We start from the raw sequence: 26,814 nt of genomic DNA, 5'->3' as shown, positions 1-26,814 counted from the left end.
TTTGAATATACCTAATAACAGCTTCAGGATATACAAACCAAAGATTAACAAAAGTAAAAGGATGAATCAACAAATCCAGTCATTGTTGAAGATTTCAGCATACTGTTAGAACAAGGATACTAAAAATCATTAATGATAGATATTAGCAAATGACCTAATTGACATACATAGAATACTATATCCAACAGCTAGAGGGTATACAGACCCCACTGACTGAAATCTGCAAATTGCCTGACTTCTTTACCTTTTGTGTTCTGATCTGTTGAATGGAAAGATTAAATTAAATTATAGAACATTGATGAAGATTAAATGGTAAGGTTTATAAAGCATCTATCACATAGAGCTCTTGGTAAATATTTGTTTTCAAGCTGTAAGAGGCTTTACTTTTCTCCAGCATGAATACTGATAAAAGAGATGGTAAATGATGCTACTGAAGGAATCAGGGTAGCTGTGATTAAGAAATGGGAAGTGCTAAGCTGGAGGATTCTGGGACTTGTGTTGGCTTGGGGGTAGGACTCCATTTGGGCCAATGCTGTTTTGCAATGGCACTGTTTTCTGTTTTTGTGTGGGGGGTGATCAGGCATTCCCAGTTTCTACATAAAAAACCATCCCAAAATTAGTTGCTTAGAACAATGATAGCATTTGTTTTAATCATTAATTTGTTCATTGGGCAGAACTTTGTGGAGACAGCTAGTCTCTGCTCTACTTGGCTTCAGCTGAGGTGGTTTTAAGATTAGGGGCTGGGGGCTTCCCTGGTGGCGCAGTGGTTGAGAATCCGCCTGCCAATGCAGGGGACACGGGTTCGTGCCCCAGTCCGGGAAGATCCCACATGCCGCGGAGCAGCTGGGCCCGTGAGCCATGGCCACTGAGCCTGTGCGTCCGGAGCCTGTGCTCCGCAACGGGAGAGACCACAACAGTGAGAGGCCCGCGTACCACAAAAAAAAAAGAAAAAAAAAAAGATTAGGGGCTGGAATCATCGGAAGGCTTGCTCACTTACGTATTTGGTGGTTGATGCTGGCAGTCAGCTGGAACCTCAGCTGGACTGTGGTTGGAATATCTAGCTTTGGCCTTCTTGTGTAGCTGCTGGATTCCTCACGGCAAAATGGTTGGGTTTCAGGGTGAGCGTCTTGAGAGTGAGTTAGTAGGAAGCTCTATTGCCTTTCCTAATCTAGCCATGGAAAATAGGCAGTGTCATTTCCACTGCACTCTATTCATCAAGAAAATCACAAAGGCCTGTTCTGTTTCAAAGGAAGGGAAATAAACTCCACCTTAAAAAAAATTAATTTATTTTTGGGTGCGTTGGGTCTTCGTTGCTGCGTGTGGTCTTTCTCTAGTTGCGGTGAGTGGGGGCTACTCTGTTGCAGTGCGCGGGCTTCTTATTGCGGTGGCTTCTCTTGTGGAGCACGGGCTCTAGGGTGCCCGGGGTTCAGTAGTTGTGGCTCGTGGGCTCTAGAGCGCAGGCTCAGTAATTGTGGTGCACGGGCTTAGTTGCTCCACGGCATGTGGGATCTTCCTGGACCAGGGCTCAAACCCATATCCCCTGCATTGGCAGGCAGATTCTTAACCAATGCGCCACCAGAGAAGCCCCTAAACTCCACTTCTTTTTTTTTTTTTTTTTTTTGCGGTACGTGGGTCTCTCACTGTTGTGGCCTCTCCCGTTGCGAAGCACAGGCTCCGGACGCACCGGCCCAGCGGCGACGGCCCACGGGCCCAGCCGCCCCACAGCACGTGGGATCCTCCCGGACCGGGGCACGAACCCATGACCCCTGCATCGGCAGGCGGACTCCCAACCACTGCGCCACCAGGGAAGCCCTAAACTCCACTTCTTGATGAAGTAGGTGAATGGCAAAATTCTGGAAGAACATGCAGGACCTGAAATATTGTTGTGGGCCTTACTGGAATTAACAGTATGTGCGCCTTATTGGAATTTACAGTTATGTGCCAATCCCTGAGGCCAAAGATGAGGTTTAGGTGTGGATGGTGTCTTCCCTTTGCAGCCCTGCAAAGTAGAATAGCGGGAGGAGTAGCTGCTCAATATATGCCCAATCTCAGGCCCAGGCCAATATTAGCAGAGTGGAGGACGAGCCAGAACCCTCCTGCTCAAGTGTCTGGATCCTACTTTCAGGCAGGAGGACCTCTGCTTGGTATCTGTGCCTGTTTACTAGATTCTTTGTGTGTGGACTGCTTAGATTTGTCCAGAACCCCTCTTACCTGTTATTTTGTATGTATGTTGATAAGGTACTGTTTACAGGCAGGAAGACAAAAGAAAAAAGCACATATTAATGTGTATCATTTGGGGAGCTGAGAAGTACATCTGGTGTCAGACCAACTTTTCTTTTCCCAGTTCTCACCTCTGTAGTCTCTGTGCTTCTCCAGGAGGGAAACCCTGAAGAGTACTGACAAGTTCTCAACCATTTTAAACCATGGCTTTGGTAAGTTGCTGTTTCTCTCTAGTTCTTGAACATAGTTATATATTAGATCATGTGAACATTTCTTTATTTAGAAATGTCCTGTGTAACAGAGATCTCTAAGAAGCTGTCCCCAGTTCCTCCCATACCAGTGAAGTATGATGCCAACCAGCCCAGGGTCCTCCTGATGGGTCTCCCTGTTCTTCCATTAATGTGTAGCATCTCCTATAAGTTCAGCCTCCTTTCAAGAAGAGTTATGGAGTAAAATTAAATCGCTTGAGGAGGAGGTATTTCACCGTCCAAAGAATGGTGGAGGGATGATTAAGAGAAGTTGGTCCCATTTGATTACTCATGGAAAAACTTAGAAATTCTTTGCATTTTCTAGGAAAATATACGATTGGCAGTTGATTGGTCCCAGTGTTGGTATGTGTTGAGATTACGTTTTATGAGGCTTTTTTGGGTAGGAGTAAAATTGGGACTTGCATACAGAGAGATCAGGGATCTACCTTGGGAATCAGTCATGGAAAGATGATTATCAGGAGGAAGATTTATTGTGTCCTTGAAAAGGACACACTAACTCAGGATCAAGGAAAGTATTCAGTGAGGGATGGTGGCTCAGCTAGATTTAAAAGAAGCAGATAACTACAGACTCCCATCAGTAGAAAAGATGTTAGAGATTTTTTTCCCCACCCTCAACTTGGTAGTATAAAAGAATAATTAAGAGTGATATATCTACTAGATTAACGGTAGCTGTTAAAAAATTTACTAAATACTTTGGCATAAGAAAGTTTAGTGCTTATTACATATTTTAAAATAATGGTCTTAAACCCAAACCGAAACAAGTTAGAGAACAATTTAGTGTGAAATATGAAACCATTAAAAAAATGACAACTAGAAAAAAAATGGTATATAACATAATGATGAACCTGAGGCTTGAAGAAATTCTTTAATTTTATGCAAACTATTATCTCTCTATCTATATGGAGATTTAATACTATGTTGGAAAAGAAATTCCATGAATTATATTTTCTTAGTCTATAATGGAAAAAGGATGTAAAAATTAACATTTATTAATAACTTATGAGGCAGGCATATGGCATGCAGTATGCTCATATTCACTATTTCAGTTAATTGGTAAACTGTGATTCTTTTATTCATTTCTAGCCATGTTTCTAGACATGTTTTTATAATTCTTACTTTGCCTTTCTTTTTCTAGCTTCTTAAAGTGGAACCTCTGGTTACTGATTTTACACCCTTCTTCTCTTCTAATATAACATTTAAAGCCAGAAATTCCCTACTTTAACTCCATTCCACAAATTTTTACATACTGTATTTTTATCAGTCAGTTCAAAATATTTTCTTATTTCCATTTTGATTTCCTCTTTAACCCATGGATTATATAGAAGTGAGTTGCTTAATTTCCAAACATTTGTGTGTTTTCTGGCTACTTCATTGTTATTGATTTTCAATCTAGTCCCATTTGATCAGAGAATACACTATGTATGATTCTGATCCTTTGAAATTCATTGACACTTTTTGGATGGCTCAATAGTCTACATTGGTGAATATGCTGTGTGCACTTGAAAGGAATATGTATTCAATGGATGTTGGTGAATTATTGTACAAATATTAATTTGTTCAGGTTGGTCGATAGTTCATATCATTTACGTCTTCACGATTTTTTTGTCTTGTATTTATTTCAATTGCTGAGAGATATTAAAATATTAAAATTTTAATTTTAATTTTAATTTAAGATATTAAAATCAGGGCCAGGACTAGAGTAATGCTGAATTGAGTAAAGCACCTGGGGTGCAAAATTTAAGGAGACATTCATTCTTAGGGTCATGCAAGTGCAATGTTGTTTGATGTTGTGTTTTTAGGTGTGTACACATATAATAATTCTTCCTAATGTATGGACTCTTCTATCATGAAATGTCCCTCTTTATCACTGGTGTAGTTTATCTGAAAACAGTATAGTCACTCTACTAGCTATACAAACTGTATCTATATAAACAGAACACACTATAATTTTTACCTTGAATACTTATATGTAGTTTAAAGAAGTTAAAAGAGTTATTACATTTATCCAGAGAGTTACCATTTATGCTCTCTTCCTTTGTTCCTGAAGATCCCATTTCCCCACTGGTAGCATTGTGTTTTAGCCTGAAGAGCTTCCTTTTAGCATTTCTTGTAATGCAGGTCTGTTGGTAACAAATTGTTAGTTTTCTCTTATCTAAACATATCTTTATTTTTCGTTCATTCTTGAATATATTTTCTCTGAATATAGAATTCTGCCTTGTTAAGATTTAAACACTTTTTAAAATTGTGTAGTGGACACTGACACCTGTAATTCCAATCCAATTTAACAAGGTTTATTTCAGACCTCTTCCTTTACATGTTTGTACCTATCTTCTCTATGAGAATCATGGCTCCAGACATCCTCAGTATATTTAGTTATTACCCAGTTACTCTGCGTGTATCCAGGCTGTCAACCATGCAGACCACAAACTCTGCCTGAGTTTCTCTGTACATGTCAACCCATGGGCCTAGATCCTGATTCTCTCCCCAGTTGTGGTCAAGAAGATTGAGCTCCTCCATGGACTCCATTTTCCCCCACTCTGACAGAAGATATGTGAACTCTTTCTCTTTTTATACCTTTATTTTGAATTTTTTTTGGGGGGGAAAATCTCATAGAGGCTGTGGGCAAGCAAGCCCTGATACTAAGACCCACCACTCTTGTGGAAGGCATAAACACGAAGTGAATCAATCTCCTTATCCCAGAACTGAAAACTCTTATGGTAGACTATTGAGCCCCTGGCTGCTTATATATTCTTTACTTTGAAAGTTTGTATTTTTAAAAATTTTATTTGTCTTAGATATAATCTGTGGTTTTATTGTTTTTCTTTATTGCTTGTTCGTCTTCACTTCTGGTAAACTTTCATTTGTAATTTATTCTTGAATTTGTTTCTGAGTTTTCCTAACATATACTATTAGTTTATTTATTGTAATATTTTCTGTGTTTATTCTTATGTAGTAAAGAATTAACCTTACACAAAGAGAGGTCTTGCCTTTGGCTCCTGGGAGGTGATCACTAAACCCTTGGAATGTCCTGCTTGATAGTGGCTTTGTTTACCTGAGGGTAAAAACCGAACAGTCTAATAATGTGATTTATGTTGGAGTTTTGAGTCATGCAGCATTAGCGCAAACTCTGGAGGGGGCTAGAAACTAAGGTCAGCCATGCAGGCAGTCACCCATGTCTATATGACTGAGCCTCAGTAGAAACTCTGGACACCAAGGCTTAGGTGAGCTTCCCTGATTGGCAGTACTCCATGCTTAGTCACACACTGTTGCTGAAAAAAGTTAGCATCGTCCATGATTTCACTGGGAGAGGACACCTCGAAGATTTTAGAATGCTTTAAGTCTATTCTTTCTATTGTTAATTAGTGCTTTTTAATCTTTTGTTTTGAAACACCATTAATTAATCATTATTACTTAGTATACACTTACTTAGACGTCACAATTTTATCTCATTCTGTCTTTCTAGGATCAATTTACTTCTTGCTAATGTGTATGTTCTAGAAGTCCTCCAGTGAGTCTATGAAAGAATCCCCATTCTTTGCCTTAAAATGTCTTTATTTTGCCCCATTCTTGACTGCTATTTTTCCTTTATCATTTTGAAGGTATTATTCCATTGTCTTCTGACATCTCATGTGCCTAATAATAATTCCTTTTAGGTAACATGTTTTCTTTCTTTTTCTTTCCTTCAGAAGACTTGTTATTTTGCAGTATCAGGATGTGTCTAGGTATTAGATAAACTTTCATTATCCCACTTACAACTTATTTTGATTCCTGATCGTGAAATCATGACTTTAATTATGAAAAGTTCAAACCATTTTCTTTTCTGATGCCTCCCCTCCTTTCTCTATTTCCTTCCTTTTATGACATCAGATGTGTATTGAACCTTTTCATTTCCTTCTATATCTCTTATAGTTTCCCTTCTATATTTCACATTTCATCTCTGTGCTGCCTTCTAGGTGATTCCCTCAGATATATGTTTAAGTCTAATAATTTACTTTTCAGTAGTGTTAATTCTCTAAGTTCTCAGGTTTTTGTTGTTTTTACTTTGATTTTTATTTCTGGAAATTCTCTTTATTCTTTTAATATCTGCAGATTCTTTTTATATATTATGCTTTTGTTGACTTTTCCATTTTAAACACTTATTTCATATATTCTTTTATGTTGTCATATTATATGCAGTTCTTGTAGGTACCAACTTTCTCCCCCCTGCCGCCCAGTTTTACTGATGTAATTGACATATAACATCATATAAGCTTAAGGTGCACAGCATGATCACCTGACACATGTATATATTGTGAAATGATCACCACAATAAGTTTAGTTAATACCTGTCACCTTACATAGTTACAAAATAATTTTTTTCCTTCTGATGAGAACTTTTAGGATTAGCAACTTTCATATATGCTATTCAGCATTGTTAACTATAGTCATATTGTTGTATATCTCCAGTACTTACTTGTTTGTGGCTTTTGACCATCTTCACCCAATTCCCCTACCCACCACTGACTTTATTTCTTTACCTGCTGACTCTCCTGTGATGGCTTTTTCCTTGTTGATTTATTTTAAAAAAATTTTTTATTTTAAAAATTTCCTTCCTTTTTATTGAATTATTTATTTTGGCTGTGTCGGGTCTTAGTTGCAGCACACGGGATCTTTTGTTGTGCTGGGCGGGCTCTTCGTTGTGGTGTGCGGGCTCCAGAGCACGCAGGCTCAGTAGTTGCAGCGCGTGGGCTCTCTAGTTGTGGCACGTGGGATCCAGAGCATGTGGGCTCTGTAGTTGAGGCACGCAGACTCTGTAGTTGTGGTGTGTGGGCTCAGTAGTTGTGGCGTGCAGGCTTAGTTGCCATGTGCAGGTTTAGTTTCCCCAAGGCATGTGGGATCTTAATTCCCTGACCAGGGATCGAACCTGTGCCCTCTGCATTGGAAGGCAGATTCTCAACCACTGGACCACCAGGGAAGTCCCTTCTTGTTGATTTATAGTTTTTGTTTTTCAGCTCATTTCAGTGGAGGAAGAGGTTGTTGTTTATTTCAACTTAATCTCACGTGCCCTGAGTTAAAAGAATTTCTAATGCAGTGCTGTTACATTTACTTCCTGCCGAGTTGTAAGCATTTCAGTAGAATTCAACCAGGTTCTCCATGTAGGAATTTTTTTAATTAAAAATTAAATTTCTTTAATAGATATGGAGAGATTCTGTTTTTCTATTTCTTCTTGAGTTAGTTTTGGGAAGTTGTGCTTTTCAGGCAATAATAGCATTTTATCTGTGTTGTCTAATTTATTGGCATCAACTTGTTCATAACATTCCCTTATTTTTTTGCTATCTGTGGGATCTGTAGTGGTATCTCCATTTTCATTTCTGACATGGGTAATTTGTGTTTTTTCTTTTATTAAGTATTCTTTTTTTTTTTTTTTGGCAGTATGCAGGCCTCTCACTGTTGTGGCCTCTCCTGTTGTGGAGCACAGGCTCCGGACACGCAGGCTCAGCGCCCATGGTTCACAGGCCTAGCCGCTCTGCGGCATGTGGGATCTTCCTGGACCAGGGCATGAACCTGTGTCCCCTGCATCAGCAGGCGGACTCTCAACCACTGAGCCACCAGGGAAGCCCTTATTAACTATTCTTAATATGGATTTATAAATTTTAAAATGCTTTCCAAATAAACAACTTTTGGTTTTATTCATTTTCTCTATTGTCTGCTTTCTACTTCATTGATTTCTGCCTATTTTTATTTCTTCTACTTATTTTGGGTTTCGTTTTTTGGGTTGTCTTTTTCTAGTTTCTTTCAGCATTTATTAATTTTTTAAAAGTGTGGTAAAACACACATAACATACAATTTACCATCTTAACCATTTTAAATTGTATAGATCAATACTGTTAAGTATATTCACATTGTTATGCAACCAGTCTCTAGAACTCTTCATCTTGCAAAACTGAAACTGTATCCATTAAACAATAACTCTCCATTTCCTCTTCCCCAGCCCCTGGCAACCACCATCCTGCTATCTGTTTCTATATGTCTGACTACTCTAGATACTTCATATAAGTGGAGTAATACAGTATTTGTATTTTTTGCCCCCAATCCCCTAAAAAAGTTTCAGAGATTGCAAGCTCCCTCATCTCTTTGGGCCAATGAGTAGTATTTTTCTAGAAATATTTTATAGGACTAAGCAGGGTCTTAGTTCCAGCTCTCTTCCCCCTGTTCCTGTGTAGAAATTAGAAACCCAGACCCCAGTTAGTACTCTTAAGCATTATATATGGGATCAAAGATCTCTATGAGGTGTCAGCTCAAAGTTACCTTTACATTTACTGTTGTGATTCATCTCTTTGCTTCTGGATGCAGAATTTTCCTTTTCTTTTCTTTTGAACTTGACCATTTTTAAGACATTTTGTCATAGTTTAGATGGCATTTCTCTGTGTTTGTAGGGGAATTAGGGACAGGCATCCACTTGTTATGTCTCTCTTTTTTTAAAAAAATAAATTTATTTATTTTTGGCTGTGTTGGGTCTTTGATGCTGTGTGTAGGCTTTTCTCTAGTTATGGTGAGCGGGGACTACTGTTCATTGCTGTGTGCGGACTCCTCATTGCGGTGGCTTCTCTTGTTGCGGAGCATGGGCTCTAGGCACACGGGCTTCAGTAGTTGTGGCGCACAGGTCTAGTTGCTCCCCGGCATGTGGGATCTTCCCGGTCCAGGGCTCAAACCCGTGTCCCCTGCGTTGGCAGGTGGATTCTTAACCACTGCGCCACCAGGGAAGCCCTATGTCTCTCTTTTAAAAAAATTTCTGGGACTTCCCTGGTGGTGCAGTGGTTAAGAATCCGCCTGCCAATGCAGGGCACGTGGGTTTGATCCCCGGTCCAGGAAGATCCCACATGCTGAGGAGCAACTAAGCCTGTGCGCCACAACTACTGAGCCTGAGCTCTAGAGCCCACGAGCCACAACTACTGAGCCCATGTGCCACAACTACTGAAGCCTGTGCACCTAGAGCCTGTGTTCTGCAACAAGAGAGGCCACTGCAATGAAAAGGCTGTGCACTGCAACTAAGAGTAGTCCCCGCTCACTGCAACTAGAGAAAGCCCATGCACAGCAACAAAGACCCAATGCAGCCAAAAATAAATAAATAATAAATTTTAAAAATAAAAAATAATTTTAAAATTTCTCCTATTCTTTGTTCTTGCCTCTTACCTAGAAGAGAGAAAAAAATGGAATGATTTCCTCACTTTTTAAAAAATGTAAGGGAGGCATGGAGAAGAAAAAAGAGTGGGTAGTATTGAATTAATGACCAAAGAAAGGCTTAGGGAAGCTTTTCTAATTTTATTGAGGTTCAAGGCCTGCTCTATTCCTAGGCTCCTGTCACCAAGGACCTGCTTCTCTTGACCTCTCTCTTCTCCAGTGCTTTACTGTGTATAGAAAGTAGGCTTTTTTATCTGCTCCTTCAACCATAGATTACTTCCATGCCTTTGGTGCTTGTTACAGAATGGAGATGTGTAAATGGGACGAAGCACTCCTGGGATATGGCTACAAGGGAGAGATGGAGAAACATGATCCATAAGGGTGAGCTGGAGATGGAAGAAAGGACACAGTGTAACACGGGGATCTCCCTTCTTGCCATATACTAATATTATAATCTATTGATTTTACGTCTATCTTTACTCACTAGAAAACCAAGGTCTGTGGACATAGTAAAGTCTTCTTGTATGGGCTCTCCTAAGCACTCACTACTTAGACATCAAATCACTGTCTAGACAAGAAAGGTTCATTCAAAGAATATATGCTTATTTAATTCAAGAGAATGTATTTCCATTTGTGGGCATGAGAAAGGAGATGCTGAGCGAAACATGCAATTAGTAAGTGAACATTAGTTAAAATTAGAAGAAGATCTTGGATAAGGTATAGGTTTATCTGGAGAGAATAAAAGGAAACGTGGACCAGTTTCATGAAAGGGAATCCTATCTCCAGGAAGTTTCAAAATGGGAAACTGCTCATATATGCTAGGGGAAAAAGACTATTGCAGAAAGGAGAAAAGAAACATCATCTAATCAGAGCCATGGCTTTAAGATTTGCAAGAGAGGACCTTTGCTCTTTTCGATTCTTTTTTAGAAAAATGAACAAGGAAGAGAGAAGGGAGGCATAAGAAACCACGTGATACTGCACTTACCTTAGAGTTTCCTTAACAACTTGATTAAATCTGCCTACTTACATAGTAAACAGTTACTCTTAAATATTAATATTCGTTATGCTAAATATTAACTATTCGGTAATACAGGTTAGGGAAATAGAGAAGAAACTGATTATGTACTTTTCCACACTGCAGGTTTCAGTCAGATGGAAGAAATTTTTCCTTTAAATGAAGTTTAAATATTGATTTTTACAGTAAACATTTTTATTAGAAAATGACTAATTTAATTGCTATGAGACTGACCTTGTGATTCGAAGTATTTCAGATACTTTTCCTTAGCTTAGAGCGACTGAAAAAGTTATTAAATCACCCATAATTTCATCCAGGAACAGGGAAAAAAAACTCACTCAAATCTGTTAAAAGTAGTACATAGAGGTAAAAACTGTATTTTCTTGTGAACTACTTATTGCACCCTAGTCATTTCAACATATTAGAATTAGTTCAGATGGTGTTCCAAGTATACAATCCAGTCATCTAGAAATTGATTTTACCTCCTACTTTCCAATTCTTTTTTTTAAAGTAACATACTTAAGTTTAAGGTGTACAGTGTGATGATTTGATACATGTATATATTGGGAAAAGATCACCACGATAAGGTTATAACGTTACCTCATATAATTATGCTTTTTTGTGTGTAGTGATAACATTTAAGATCTAATCACTTAACAACTTCCAAGTATATAATACAGAGTATTATTAATAATAGTCACCATGCTGTACATTAGATCCCCAGAACTTATTCATCTTACAACCTTTGACCAACATCTCTCCCTTTCTCCCACCCTCAGGCAACCACTATTATTCTACTCTGTATTTCAATGAGTTTGGGTTTTTTTAGATTCCACATACAGTGAGAACATAGTATTTGCCTTTCTCTGTCTGACTTATTTCACTTAGCATAATGCCCTCAGTGTCCTTCCATGTTGTCACAAATGGCAGGATTTCCTTCGTTAAGGCCGAATAATACTCTAATTTGTGTGTGTGTGTGTGTGTGAATGAGTGTGTGTGTGAGTGCGTGGGTATAAACACACACATTTTCTTTATCCATTCATGTCAGTGGGCACTTAGACTGTTTCCATGTCTTGGCTATTGTGAATATTGCTTCAGTGAAGATAGGAAGGAGTCAGGTATCTCTTTAATATCCTGTTTTCATTTCCTTTGGATAATCTCATACTGCTATTTTACTTGATTAGAAACAGTCATAATTCTGCAAGCAGAACCAAAATGAAACACACCTAACTAGACACACAGTTTCAGTCATTCATTAATACACTTATGTAGTGATCCACTTTCACAGTCACATTATAATTAACACACAAAATCATGATAAGAGTTGGTACAGATACCTTGTTTCCTATGATCTCACCCACTTCACAAAACCACAATTCCATGGACTCTACGTGATATTCCTAACTCCACTGAGCCCATCTCCTAATTCCATAGAAGAATACCAAATCAAACTCTGAAACTACTTACTTCACAGTCACATACAGTCTCAAACAGAAATCGTAACTAATCATCCTACAAGGTTTGTCAGCTTCTTAGAAAGTTAAATAGAAACTTAACCTATTATCAGCATTTTCTTCCACTAGGTATCTCCCCAGGAGAAATGGAAACATGCTAGCGTTATCAAAATACATAAAACCTGGAAATACACTAAATGTTCATACAGAGAAAAATGAAAACACAAATTGTGGCACATTTGCACAATGGAATGCTGTCCAGAAACAAAAGGAATAAACTAAACAACATAATAAATCTTACAATACTAGGATGAGCTAAAGGAGACAATTGGAATTGTAGAACTGACAAAACTAAACTACGATGACATGTATCAGAACCATGGCTGTCTCTGCTGTGAGACTAACAGGAAAAGGACACCAGGGAACTTCCTGGCGGTGATGATATTAAACACACCAAGGGCGTGCATACACTCACTGCGCGTCTGCTATGTGCCATGGGTGTTGGGGCTTTCTCAAGGGGCAAAACTGACAAAAACAACAAAACCCTTGACCCTCTGGTTCACGATCACGGACCTGGGGTCCCGCACGTACAGGCCTGAGTGAACTTCTCGCCTGGGCTCTCTCCTGCCCGAAGTCCCTCCGCACGGCTTCAGCCCTTCTTAGCCCGGCCTCCCTCGGCAGAGATTCACGATTCCCGCCCCGGCCCTCCTCTGCCGGGTTCCCAACTCCCTCTTCCTTACTAGGCCCGGAGCTTCCAATTCTCAGCCAGCCCTACCCGAGCCAGGCTTCTTCCGTTTTCTTCCCCGGCCCGCACTCGGCTTCCGGTTCCCTTTTCTGCCCTCCCCCGGCCCAGGTTTGCGATTACTTCCTCGGCTTGGGCTCTCCTTCCTTCCGCGACCTCACCTCGCTCTCAGAGGACCATCACCCGGCTCTTCGGCGTCTGTAAGGCCAACCAGCTGCAACCCCTCCACCAAAGGCGTGCGATCACTGCGCCCTGGAATTCCCGGGGGGTCTCAGGGCGGGGAGGGGGGTGTCTCTGCAGATGGTGGGCTCCACGCGCCGCTCGAAAGTCTGGACTTTTCCGGTGTTGGACTACGCTTCCCACAGGCCCCAGAGCCGCCAATGAACTTCGACCTTTGGTTCACCTTCCGGTGTCGTGGTCGTTATTGGGTTATGCCTGGTGAGTTGAGGTGACCCAGGAGGCCTCAAGCTCGCAGAGCGTGGATGGGGCTTGTGGAGCCAGGAGCTTGTGTACGCGTGAGCCGCGGACGACCATGGTTGCGGGTGCTACTGTTTATGACGGCGTCGTACGTGAGAGCGAGAGAGCTAGGGCTAGAGTGCGTGTGACGGGGCCCTGGGATGGCGTGACTGGTATCTGATTGGGCTGGTGAGACTATCAGTGGGGGCGGAGCCTACTGTGTGACCATGGTTAACATGGACGTGGCGACGAGGGTGTCTGACTGACACTGTGACCGAGAGATCCTGTAACATCTCTCTTGTGACTGACTATAAGTGTGCACGAAGTGGAGTTTTTAAATTTTGTTTTCAATGAACTTGTTGAAGTTTGGAGTTTTGTTTTTTTCAGCTAGGAGTGTGTAAAATTTTTTTGTACGTGTGTGTGTGTATAAGCTATAACACCATGTCCCCAGTACCCAGCCTCGTACTTTACACAGAGGGGGCATTGGTGAAGTGAGTGTTGCCCATCCAGGTCCAGTTGTAGGTTCCATTGTTTCTTGGAATGTGTTTCCCTGGATTCTCTTCTGTCCTCACACCATGTAGCCAGTTGGGTCTAGCTGTAGAGGGTTGGCCATCAGAGTGAAAGTCATGAATTTCACTCCTATAATGAAAGTTCCCAATAGAAAAGTACATACTGAATCCTTGGATTAGCATTTAGGCCTGCACTTGCCTTCAAGACAGGCTTTTGGGAAGACATGAGGGGGAGGGCACAGGTGTAGAATCCCTTCGTGGGTTAAACTCCCTTGGATGCATTATGGAGGCCATTTACACCTTTCAGAACCACAGCATTCCCTGAGCTGTGTCCTGTAGAAACTGCTGTGAACTTAGATTACAGCTCTGGGCATAAGTGATGCTTACCTTTTTCTCTGATACTGGTAAAAGTCAGCATTCTAGTTTCACTCTTACTTCCATCCACTTGTATTTGTGGTGGGTGATGGGTCATGTCTGATGGTGGACAGTGTGTTCACCACAACTCTTAGCCAGTCCTGAGTCTCACAAGTCCCTTCTTCTTGGTCCTGTAGCTCTGCAAGTTCTGAAGTGGAGAGCATTGCTACTAACTTAATGGCCCATACAAGGTCAGTTCGTGTTTGCTTTTTGTTGTCATACATTTTTGTTTTACAGAGCATAGAATATTTGCTTTCCTTCTTTTAAATTTCCCTACCTAATTGTGACTTATCAATTTTCCTGTTTCATAGGACTTCCCTTCCCAATTAATAACAGGATCATAGAGATGGGTCCCCTTTTCTTCCAGTGCCTTTCCAAATACCCTTTTCCTTTCCAGTTAATATTCCCATACCCATTAGGTAAGTCATTCAATTACTGCACATGCTCTTCTTTCCAAAGGACAGCACAGAAATACAACTTGTGGAGGATAAATTAAGGGCTTGTTTTAGAATATGCTTTGTTAAGTTTAGGTAGAGTAACATAGAAGATACCTTTGATTTCCAAACAAATCAAGATAGGAAGTGGTTTGATTTCAATCAGTTAGTGACAAAGTTGACTTTGACATTTAAGAGTGGGTATATGATTGGAGTTTCATGAAGAGAGGTATGTGTGTACAAGGGCAGGGAGTTTTTCCAGATAATCCATGGGGAGTTTTGAGTGTTGACAACCAAGTCTCGTTTGAGATTTGGCAGTAGACTTTGTTTCAGACCACATATTGGTGTAGACTGTGATAGGCAGTGTGGTATAGTGGTATTTGAGTCTAAAGCAACACTAATGGAATATAATGAAAGCCACTTAGATAATTTTACAATTTCTATTGAACACATTTTAAAAATTAGAAAGAGGGCCTCCCTGGTGGTGCAGTGGTTGAGAGTCCGCCTGCCAATGCAGGGGACATGGGTTTGTGCCCCAGTCCGGGAAGATCCCACATGCCATGCAGCAGCTGGGCCCGTGAGCCATGGCCACTGAGCCTGTGCGTCCGGAGCCTGTGCTCTGCAACAGGAGAGGCCACAACAGTGAGAGGCCCGCGTACCACAAAAAAAAAAAAAAAAAAAGTAGAAAGAAATAGTTGAAATTAATTTTGATAATGTATCTTATTTGAACCAATATCTTTAAAATATTATTTCAACATATAATAACAAATAAATTGAAGTATTTTACATTCATATCTTCATACTAAGTTTTCAAAATTTCGTGCATATTTTATTGTTATAGCACTTCTCAATTTGGATGCTAAATTTTCAGTGGTTAAGGTGAAATATATTGGCACCAAAACAATAAAATTGTGTTTAATTGAAAAACATTTTATATTGCTTTTGTATTTTAGTTAAAACTAAATTGAAAATTCAGTTCTTTGTTCACACTAGTCATATTTCAAGGAGGTCAATAGTTATTAGTCTATGTTTTATAATTTCTTTTTATAAAATGTACATAATAATCACATCAGTGCCTTATGGATTTTATGAGAATTGGATACATTAATCTGGGCATAGCCCTAGACCACTTAATGAGTACCTTGTACTTAATAAGTCCTCAAGAAAAAAATAGTTGTTATTATGTGAAGATTCTAAATATTCCTCATAAATTTCTATAAATGAAGAGTAATAAAAATATAAAGTTAATTTTGATGAGCACTTAAAAGGAATTTTTAACAGCCAGATTTGCAGAAGTCCTAAAATAGAAATTCTTAACCTAAGGCAATTTGATTCCATTTTGGTGCTCACAAAGAACCACAAATCTGTTGAAATTATGTTCAAAATTATTCTATTATATAGTTCCTAACTTTTTGTTTTTTGGTATGTTTGGTTTTGTTTGCAGAATGTCTGTAACTTCATGGGGTTATATAAGTGTATATAATCTTAAAAACTAAGTTAATCACATTACGTAAATGTGATGATAATACCATGCAGATAAGAGAAACTATGGAGTTAGTCATAAAAAGAAAAATGATTAACGTGTAATATTATACAGTATTTTTACATAGGAAAAAGAACATTCCAAATTGTCAGTATTGTATATGAATCTGTTTTACTAAGATTGCATTTGTAAGCAATTTTATATATCTAAATTATTAGTTTTTGAATAACAAAATTAAAAAATTAAGCCATATGTAATAAGCGTGTATGCTGTACCAAACACATTTCTGCCTTCTTTACACACATTTTCTTATTTAGTCTGAAAATGCTACCATCTTGAATTTTGTTAATTCAAGTACATGAATAGTGAATGTACCCTACTGCACTGGTGTGATACAACTAAAGGATGTTCACAAGTTTGTAGAAGTAATTTATTTCAGTCACAAATTTCCTTCATGTTCCCATTCATTTTGAGGATCTTTTTGTTCATAACATTATTAAACAGAAGGAAAACTTGCCTCCAACTCTGTGAAATCTGTTATGCAGAAATAGCTCTCATATATTTCTGATGATGGAATTAATGCAAGTTTGTTGTAAAATATTCAGTTTTTAAGGAACTTGTAAAGTATAAAGTCAATAATTACTCATAGTCCCACCATCCAGAATAATCACTTGTAATAACATAATGTACATTCTTCCAAAATGTTTCTCTCTAGGTATGTGGGGCTTATTTTGTTGTTTTATTTGTTTAGAGATATAATTGACATATAACATTGTATTAGTTTCAAGTGAATAACATAATGATTCAATATTTGTATATATTGCAAAAAGACCACAATAAATATAGTTAACATTCATCATTATACATAATTATGAGTTTTTTTTCCCTTGTGATAAGAACTTTTAAGATACACTCTTAGCAACTTTCAAATATACAGTACAGTATTATTAACTACAGTCATCATGGTGGACATTGATCCCCATGATTTATAACTAAAAGTTTGTACCTTTTGACCACCTTCACCCATTTTGTCCACCCCTTACCCACCATCTCTGGCAACCATCTATCTGTTTTCAGTGTCTAGGAGTTTGTCTTTTGGTTTTTTAGATTCCACATATAAGTAAGATCATACAGTATATGTCTTGCTCTTACTTATTTCACTTAGCATAATGCCTTCAGGGTTCATCCATGTTGTCACAAACGGCAAGATTTCATTCTTTTTTTAGTGGCTGAATAATATTCCGTGTGTGTGTGTGTGTGTGTGTGTGTGTGTGTGTGTGACATTTTCTTTACCCATTCATCCATCTGTGGACACTTAGGTTGTTTCCATGCCTGCTATTGTAAATAATGCTGCATGAACATGGGGGTACATAAGTCTTTCTGAGTTAATGTTTTAGTTTTCTTAAGATAAATACCCAGAAGTGGAATTGCAGGATCATATGGTATTTCTGTTTTTAATTTTTTAAAGGAACCTCCATTCTGTTTTCCATAGTGGCTGCACCAGTTTACATTCCCACGAACAGTGCACAAGGATTCCTTTTTCTCCACATCCTCACCAGCATTTGTTATCTCTTGTCTTTTTGAAGATAGCCATTCTAACAGTTGAGGTGATGTTTCATTGTGGTTTTTATTTGCATTTCCCTGATGATTAATGATGTTGAGCACCTTTTCATGTACCTGGTGGAAATCTATGTTTTCCTTGGAAAAATGTCCATTCAAACCCTCTGCCCATTTTAAAAATCGAATTGTTTTTTTGCTATTGAGTTATATGAGTTCTTTGTATGTTTTGGATATTAACCCCTTATCAGTAATATGATTTGCAAATATTTTCTCCATTAGTAGGTTGCCTTTTCATTTTGCTGATGGTTTTTTAGTTTGATGTAGTCCCAGTTGTTTGTTTGTTTTGTTTTTTTGCTTTTGTTGCTTTTGCTTTTACGTGCTAAATCCAAAAAAAAAATCACTGCCAAGACGATGTCAAGTTGCTTACCCACTGTATTATCTTCTATGAGTTTTATGTTTTCAGGTTTTATGTTCAAGCCTTTAATCCAAAATAGTGGTCTAGTTTCATGCTGTTGCATGTGGCTGTCCATTTTCCCAACACTATGTATTGAAGAGACTGTCCTTACTACATTGTATATTCTTGGCTCCATTGTCATAAATTGACCATAAGTACTTGGATTTATTTCTGGGCTGTCTATTCTGTTCCTTTGTGTGTCATTTTTAAAAAAACCGATACCACACTGGTTCGATTACTATAGCTTTGTAATATAATTTGGAATCAGGAAGCATGATGCCTCCAGCTTTGTTTTTCTTTCTCAAAATTTCTTTGGCTATTTGGGGCCTTTTGTGATTCCATACAAATTTTAGGATTGTTTTTTCTATTTCTCTGAAAGATGCCATTGGATGGGAATTTTGATAGGGATTACCCTGAATCTGTAGATAGTTTTGGGTAGCATTAATTCTTCCAATCCATGAACATGGAATACCTTTCCATTTATTTATGTCTTTTTCAGTTCTTTCATCAGTGTCTTATATTTTTCAGTGTACAGGTCTTTCACCTTGGCTCAATTTTTCCTAGGTATTTTATTCTTTTTGATGCACTTGTAAACGGGATTGTTCTCTTAATTTTTCTTTCTGAGTGTTCATTATTAGTCCATAGAAATACAACTGATTTTTTGTATAAAGATTTTGTATCCTGCAACTTTATTACATTTGTTTATTACTTCTGATAGTTTTTTGGTGGAATCATTAGGCTTTTCTTGTATATAATATCACATCTGCAAATAGTGACAGTTTTGCTTCTTTTCTCATTTGGATGTCTTTTATTTCTTTTTTCTGTTCTCTCTCTCTTTTTTTTCTTTTTTAACATGTAATTGCTCTGGCTAAGACTTCTAATACTGTTTTGAATAAAAGTGGCAAGAGTGGGTATCCTTGTCTTGTTCCTGATCTTGGAGGAAAAGCTTTCAGCTTTTCACCATTAAGTATGATATTTGCTGTGGACTTGTTATATATGACCTTTATTATGCTGAGGTATGTTCCCTCTATATCCAGTTTACTGAGAGTTTTTATCATAAATGGATATTTAATGTTGTCAAATGCTTTTTATGCATCTGTTGAGATGATCATGTGTGTTTTATCCCTCATTTTGTTAATATGATGTATCACATTAATTGTTTTGGGGATGGTGAACCATTCTTGCATCCATGGAATAAATCCCACTTGGTCATGGTGTATGATCCTTTTAATGTATTGTTGAATTCAGTTTGCTAATATTTTGTTGAGAATTTTTGAACCTGGGTATGTATTTCTTCTTTTGTTTCTGCAAAAAGAATTACATAAATTTGCCACATAAGTGAGACAAAGTCACAGTTTTATCACACTTCTAGGCATGTAGGAATAAGTAGAAAGTGCCAGTGGTCACCATGTGATTTGGCATATCTAAGTTTTCAAAGTTTTGGGGATTACATAGATATCAAATAAACAATTACCAGGAGAACAAATCATGAATTAAGATTGCTGATCAGAGATTCATGGTATTTTAAGAAGTGGTGGTTTCTTTCAGAGGACATAGGAATAATCTGGGAAATCCAGGTATCATACAAGACCTCATTATACAAATTACACTTGAAAGGACAGTTTTATAGAAACAGAAATAAATATGCATGTAACTCTCTGTGTTGGACAGAGGAACAAGATTAAGCCTTTTATGCTCAAATTGTCACATATTAGATAGATTCTAGTTATATGTCTGTAGCTTTGTGTAGAGGGCAAGGAGATATGTCCTTTCATTTTTGAGAATCTTTGTGACAAATATTATTGAGGAAAAATTGTAATCTCAAGGCTGGACTCTGAAATGAGTTAACATTATAAGAAAGAACAGACCTAAAAATCTCAAATTTCACTGTAGCACAAAGGTGAAGCATAGAGGGAATTTTTAAAAAATAATGAAACAAGGGATGTGAAATATTCTTTACCATTTCATAAATTAGCAGACAGCTTTTATTAGGTATCATTAGGTACTTTTTATATGGCACTGAAAATGCTTTATGTCTTTTATTTAATTTGATCCAGACAGCAACACTTTGAGGTAGGTCATGTTGTTATTTCCATGTTACTGATGAGGAAATTAAGGCAGTTAAGTAACTTAGTAAAAGGTTACACAGTAACAGCCGAAGATAAGATTTGCAAACTGAATTTTGGATGATAGATTTTATGTTCTTTATCATGATAGTACACAACCTCCAAATATTTTAAAAATCTGATTGTTTGATGAGTAATTCATCAAAATTTTTTCCCCAACATTTAATATGAATCAATGTTATCATTAAGTACTACATAGATATTGCTAACATATAGCTCACCACACTTTAACCTGTTGTCTATCCATAGATATTTAGAATTATCATAAACTATGCTGATGTAGATCATTGTAATACAATTTTGTCTACTTTTTTATCTGTTACTTAAGGAAAAATTTCTAGAAGTTGCATTTACAGATTAAATATTTATTAAATGCCTGTAATATGCCAATTTTATTCATGTTATTGGTGTGGATATTAGCATGAAAGAGACATAGTTGCTATCCCTTAACTTGTTTATAACTGATCACATAATATAAATTGTGAATAGGACTAAAACTATAGTAGGGTATGATAATGATCATTAAAGAAATTGGATGACATGCATTTGCAGTTGATGAGAGGAGATGTCATGGAGACAAACCCAAGGCTGTTAGGTTTTTACCAACTTACACTAAAGCCATGGATTGTCAGGGTTTACCAAAACCATCCTCAGATTGACGATTTGCTAGGACTCACAAAATCCAGAAAAACTGTTATGCTTGTGTTCATGGTATATTACAGTCAAAGGATACAGATTAAGATCAGCAAAGAGAAAAGTCCAGGAGAAACTAGATGTGAGCTTCCAGTGGAGTCACATAGACAGCACTAAATTCTGCCAGCACCATTCTGTAACAACACATGTGAAGTAGGTCAGGGAAACTCACCTGAGCCTTGATGTCCAGAGTTTTTATTGAGAGTGAGTCACACAGTCATGGAGCAACTGACTGGGCTTAGCCGCTTCAGAGGTCAAATTGATACAGTGCATCCCAGGACCCCTGGCCATCAAAAATAGGTGTTTACCATAAATCACATTTATAGCATAAATTATCTGTCTGGCATAGCCCAGATATGCTCTTATCAAGCAGGATATTGTAAGGGCTCAGAAGTTGTCTCCCAGGAGCTGTTCAAGGGCCATTCCTTTCTTTGAAAAGAGCAGGGTTTGGGTACTCCAGATCCATTGAGTTCATTGTTTACTGCACCCGTGAGATATCCATGAACATGAATGGATTTAGTTAATAACTTTCATGCTTTAGTGAATTTTGGTAGGTTATAGATTGTTTCTAACTTGCCAGTGAACTACTACCCATGCTCAGATTTCACTCCATAAAGAAGAAATTCTGAACTAAAGAGACAAGAACCAGAGTTAAAACTGGCTTTGTAGTAAGAGGAATATGAGTTCAAAACTCAGTTCTGCCACTTTGTGGGTTTGGTTTTTTTCTGAGACGTAACTTAATGTAAACTCTACAAACCATATTCTAAAGCTGGATTGTTTTTAACATTTATGTATATATATGTAACCATTACACAGCTAAGATATAGCATATATCCAACACTCCAGGATGCTCTCTTCTGTTTCCTTCCAGTCATTACCAACTTGCCTTTACCCCCAACAAAGGTAACCAATATTCTTTTCACTATTACAATAGATAAGTTTTAACTAATTTGGAAGTTCATATAAATGGAATCATACATTATGTACTTTTTTTTTTTTCCATACTGTGTGGCATGTGGGATCTTAGTTTCCCAACTAGGGATCGAACCTGCGCCCCCTGCAGTGGAAGCACAGAGTCTTAACTACTGGACAGCCAGGGAAGTCCCCAATATGTACATTTTTTTCTGCCCTCTTTTGCTCAACCTTATGTTTATTAAAATCATCTGCTGTTTGTTCAGTTTTATTCTTAAGTAATCTTCCACTGTAGGAATGTATCTCATTTAATTTTTCCCTGCTTCTGTTGATGGATGTTTGGGTTGTTAACAGTTTCAGGAAAGTATAAAGAAATGCAGCTAAAGTAATTCCTTTACATACTTTTTGGACGGAAAAACTCATTTCTATTGGGCATATACACCAGAGTGGAATTGCTAAGTCACAGTATATATGTTTCTTTAGTAGATTGTGTCAAATAGTTGCCCAAAGTAACTGAAATAGTTTACACTTAACAACAAGGGGTTTACAGTTGTAACAGGTGAAAAATGCATAAATTAACCTCTACAGTAGGGGTTAACAAGTTTTTTTTTCTGTAAAGGACAGATATTAAATATTTTAGGCTTTGTGGATTACACAGTCTCTGTCACACCTACTCAACTCTACCATTGTAGCACATAAACAGCTATAGATGATATGTAGCTTTGTTATATTAATCCTGTTTATCACTTTTCATTCTCTTTATTTGAACCTGTGGATTCAGATTACCATCTGGATTCGTTTCCTTTGCCCAGTGCAGCTTTTCTTCTACCTATCTCCTTTGTGTTATTATTGTCCAACATATTACATTTATATATGTTGCAGGCCCAATAATACGTTATATGTATATATATATATGTATATAATATTTATGTATATGTATACATATATATGAATTACTTCATACAGTTGATTTTTAAAAAAAATTTTATTTATTTTTGGCTGCACTGGGTCTTTTGTTGCTGTGTGCAGGCTTTCTCTAGTTGGCGGCTAGCGGGGGCTACTCTTCGTTGCAGTGCGCAGGCTTCTCATTGCGGTGGCTTCTCTTGTTGCGGAGCACAGGTTCTAGGTGTATGGGCTTCGGTAGTTGTGGCTCACGGGCTCTAGAGCACAGGCTCAGTAATTGTGGCGTACGGGCTTAGTGGCTCGACGGCATGTGGGATCTTCCCAGACCAGGGCTCAAACCTGTGTCCCCTGCATTGGAAGGCAGATTCTTTACCACTGGACCACCAGGGAAGTTCCGGGAACTTTTTATCCATTATTTATTTGAATATATTAAAATGCGCCTTTCCTCTTTTCTGTTAAACTTATTAAGGTATGTGCTTAATGGTGTCCAACTTTTCTCTGATGCTCTTTTCATTTTTCTTCCTTGTGTTTTCTTCCTCTGTTCTTCAGATTGCATGATCTCTATCACGTTATCTTTAAGTTTTCTAGTACTTTTTTTTCTGCCCGGTTCATATCTGCAGTTGAGTTACTCTAGTGAAATTTTCATTTCAGTTAATACTTTTCAACTCCAGAGTTTCCATCTGGTGATATTAAATAACTTCTGTCTCTTCACTGATTCTTTATTTGATATGACATTGTGATCATATCTTCATTTACTTTAAGCATGGGTTCCTTTGTTTATTGAACATATTTATAATGGCTACTTTGAAGTCTTTGTTAAATCTCATTGCTTTCTCACAGGCAGCTTCTGTTGTCTGTTTGATTTTGGCTTTGGTGTTTTTGGTTTGTGGGTTATATTTTCCTATTTCTTCACCTGTCTCTTGTTTGTGGAAAGTAGATATTTTAGATAGGTGTTGTAACTCTGGTACTTTTGTCTACTCCTCCCCAGGCTTGTTATTGTTATTTGCTTTCTTGTTTAGTGACTGGCTAGATTAATGAAGTGAAATCTATCTCCCCCATAGTGTAAATCTCTGATGTTGCTCCTTGGGGTATAGACTTTGCTATTACCACAGTTACCCTTGTATGACAGTGGTGGTTTTTGTTTTTGTTTTTTTTGTGTGGTACGCGGTCCGCTCACTGTTGTGGCCTCTCCCATTGCGGAGCACAGGCTCCGGATGCACAGGCTCAGTGGCCATGGCTCACGGGCCCAGCCGCTCCACGGCATGTGGGATCTTCCCGGACCGGGGGACGAACCCGTGTCCCCTGCATCGGCAGGCAGACTCTCAACCACTGCGCCACTAGGGAAGCCCTATGACAGTGGTTTTGACAGGGCTGTCTTTGAGTGTCTCATTACCTGACCACACCAGCTGTTAGGATCCACTGATTGTGACTGATGGCACTATTGTTTTCAGTAATGCTGTGGGGTTACACTGCTTCACAGAGTAATGAAATCAAGTCAATGTCTGAGATTTGTTCTGACAATAGGAATGGCTCCCCAAGTATCTTTCTCTGATCCTTTCTGACAAACTAGCCAGCCTACAGTTTAGCATTTATCTCCAATGAATTTTTCAATCTTCTCCCAATAGCTTTTCACCAAAATTTCCACTGTTTTTGAGAATGTCCTTACCCTTGAACTTCTTCACACTCTGTTGCAAATGAAAGCAGTTCCTTTGGAGAGGGCTCTGGAGGGGATTGGGCAGCAGTCCTAGGTCTCAACTTTCCTCTAGTGGCATGGAACTCCTGCCCTATGAGCCAAGGCAAAGACAGTTGGAACCCCAGTATTCTCAGCAGTGCCACACCCAAGGTACAGCCTACAATTCTTGGGTGGCTACTAGGCAGAAGAAAATCTCCATTCCTTCGTTGCATTTGCCTGAGCAACAGGTAGCTGGGGGCAGAATGAGAAATGCTGGTGTTCTACTCCTCCCAGGAAGATAGTTATCTGACTGGGAACAGGGCATGAGTGGTGAGGAAGTTTGTGTCCTTGGCTGTACTAGTTTGCAGTGGAATCTTTTTCTCACTAGGATGGGGTGGACAAGGAAGGGTGCAGGTTAGATTAAGATACTGCACACTTTCACAGTTCTTAATAAGTTTTAGTAGATTTACAAATGTTTCTTCATTTGCTCTATGTTTTTATATATAATTTTACCAGTTTCAATGGGGAGCATGTCCATGGAGCTCCTCATGCTGTCATACCAGAAGTGGAATTCCCTGATCAATTCTTTACAGTTCTAACCATGGACCATGTAAGTTGCTATTTTTCTCTTCTTTGTGAACATTTCATTTGTCTGAATCTTCCCAGAAAGCAGCCCTAAGATCCTGCTCCACATCCCCATAAAAATCCCCATTTTCACTTTCTAGTCAGAGTTGGAGTCAAACAGCACACTGTACCTCCTATGTGCTTATCTAGTCTCCAAATAATGTTCAACATTCGTATGTGTTCAGTGTTTTGTTCAGAACAGCTATAGGGTAGAAATGGAATCCCTAGATGGAGGCATTTACCAGCCTTTTTCATACTCTTAGGTAGAGAAAAAGAGCAAATGGATCCGTTTGATGACATATGGGCAAAGTCTGTACTTCTGAACAGACCTATTTTTCCAGGTAGACTGGATTTGATGTTGACTAGTCTCAGGCAGACATAAATAGTAGATTACTGTAGATTTCAGAATTGGAGGAGATCTTATCCAACTTATATGTCTAAATATAATTAAGGCTGATATATTTCCACCAAGCAGACTACTCTGTAGCCACTAAAAAGCATTTAATAAATAATTTTTCATTCGAAATTATAATTCTTATATAATGTGAAATGGTGATTAACAGTGATGAACTTGGGGTTGTAAGACATTTTAAAATATTGTTCATATCCCATTTTCTAAGCTAGATATTTTTCCTTTACAGAGGAACGAGGATGTAGAAATTCACTATCATTGATAATTCATTCAGCAGGCATGTAGCATGCAGCGTTCATGTATACACTATTTCTTTTAATTTGTAAACTGATTATTTTATTTCCAGAGGTGCTTAGCTAAGAAATCCCATAGCATGCAGGGAGATTTATCTGAATCAAAAGGATTCTTTAAAGACCTGTAGATAGTCTGGTTTGGAAGCATTAAACCCCTGGCTGATGTACTTACTATTAGACCCCTTCCTGTAATGCAATTCTTTTTCTTTTTTTAAAAAATGTATATTATTGAAGTATAGTTGATTTACAATGTTGTGTTAATTTCTGCTGTACAGCAAATTGATTCAGTTATACAGATATATATTTTTTCATATTCTTTTCTATTATGGTTTATTACAGGATATTGAATATAGTTCCCTGTGCTATATACAGTAGTCCCTTGTTGTTTTTCCATTCTATATATAATAGTTTAATTCTTTATTTCTTATCTTTTACTCAGAAATGTTTCCTTCAATTTTACTTATAATATGTGGTTTGTTGTTTCAGGAATTGGTGACATTCAGGGATGTGGTCATCAGCTTCTCTCAGGAGGAATGGGAGTATCTGGATTCTGCTCAGAGGGACTTGTACTGGGATGTGATGATGGAAAATTACAGCAACTTGGTCTCACTGGGTAAACTTAGCTGTTTACATAATTTAGAATATGTTCTATAGAATATCAGTTGACATTCAGTGAACTCAAAGCTATCTTTTAAGAAACTAGATGAATTTCTTCTCCCAGTTTCCAAAGGCATGGATTGAGCATGGTGTTGGAGATGACAACTCCATTAAGCATCTTCATCATTCTTCATGTAATTTCTATGAAGTCCCTTCTCAGTCTCTTATAATTTCTACCTTCGTTTATTTTTGGCTATGTTGGGTCTTTGTTGCTGCGTGTAGGCTTTCTCTAGTTGCAGTGAGTGGGGACTACTTTTCAGTGCAGTGCGCATGCTTCCCATTGCTGTGGCTTCTCTTATTGCGGAGCATGGGCTCTAGGCACACAGGCTTCAGTAGTTGTGGCACGAGGGC

The 26,814-nt window shown here is 38.2% G+C and overlaps 1 protein-coding gene across 4 annotated transcripts in view; it reads left to right on the top strand.

Moving 5' to 3' along the window:
• LOC131744965 (zinc finger protein 260) overlaps nucleotides 1–26,814 on the top strand; it is a 141,461-nt gene that overhangs the window by 77,110 nt on the left and 37,537 nt on the right. For 2 of the 4 annotated variants that reach the window (XM_067019116.1, XM_067019112.1), the window contains 3 exons: nucleotides 14,378–14,431; nucleotides 24,994–25,087; nucleotides 26,293–26,419. In XM_067019116.1, coding sequence (XP_066875217.1) covers nucleotides 14,378–14,431; nucleotides 24,994–25,087; nucleotides 26,293–26,419 — 275 coding nt within the window. Of the gene's footprint in view, nucleotides 1–2,344; nucleotides 2,433–13,234; nucleotides 13,371–14,377; nucleotides 14,432–24,993; nucleotides 25,088–26,292; nucleotides 26,420–26,814 lie in introns of those variants that run through there. The other 2 variants (XM_059045066.2, XM_067019114.1) reach the window with 2 other exon arrangements.

Source organism: Kogia breviceps, chromosome 18 (genome assembly GCF_026419965.1).
Source record: "Kogia breviceps isolate mKogBre1 chromosome 18, mKogBre1 haplotype 1, whole genome shotgun sequence".
Taxonomy (NCBI): Eukaryota; Metazoa; Chordata; class Mammalia; order Artiodactyla; family Physeteridae; genus Kogia; species Kogia breviceps.
Note: the sequence above shows the minus strand (reverse complement) of the source record. Positions and strands in the feature narration are given on the sequence as shown.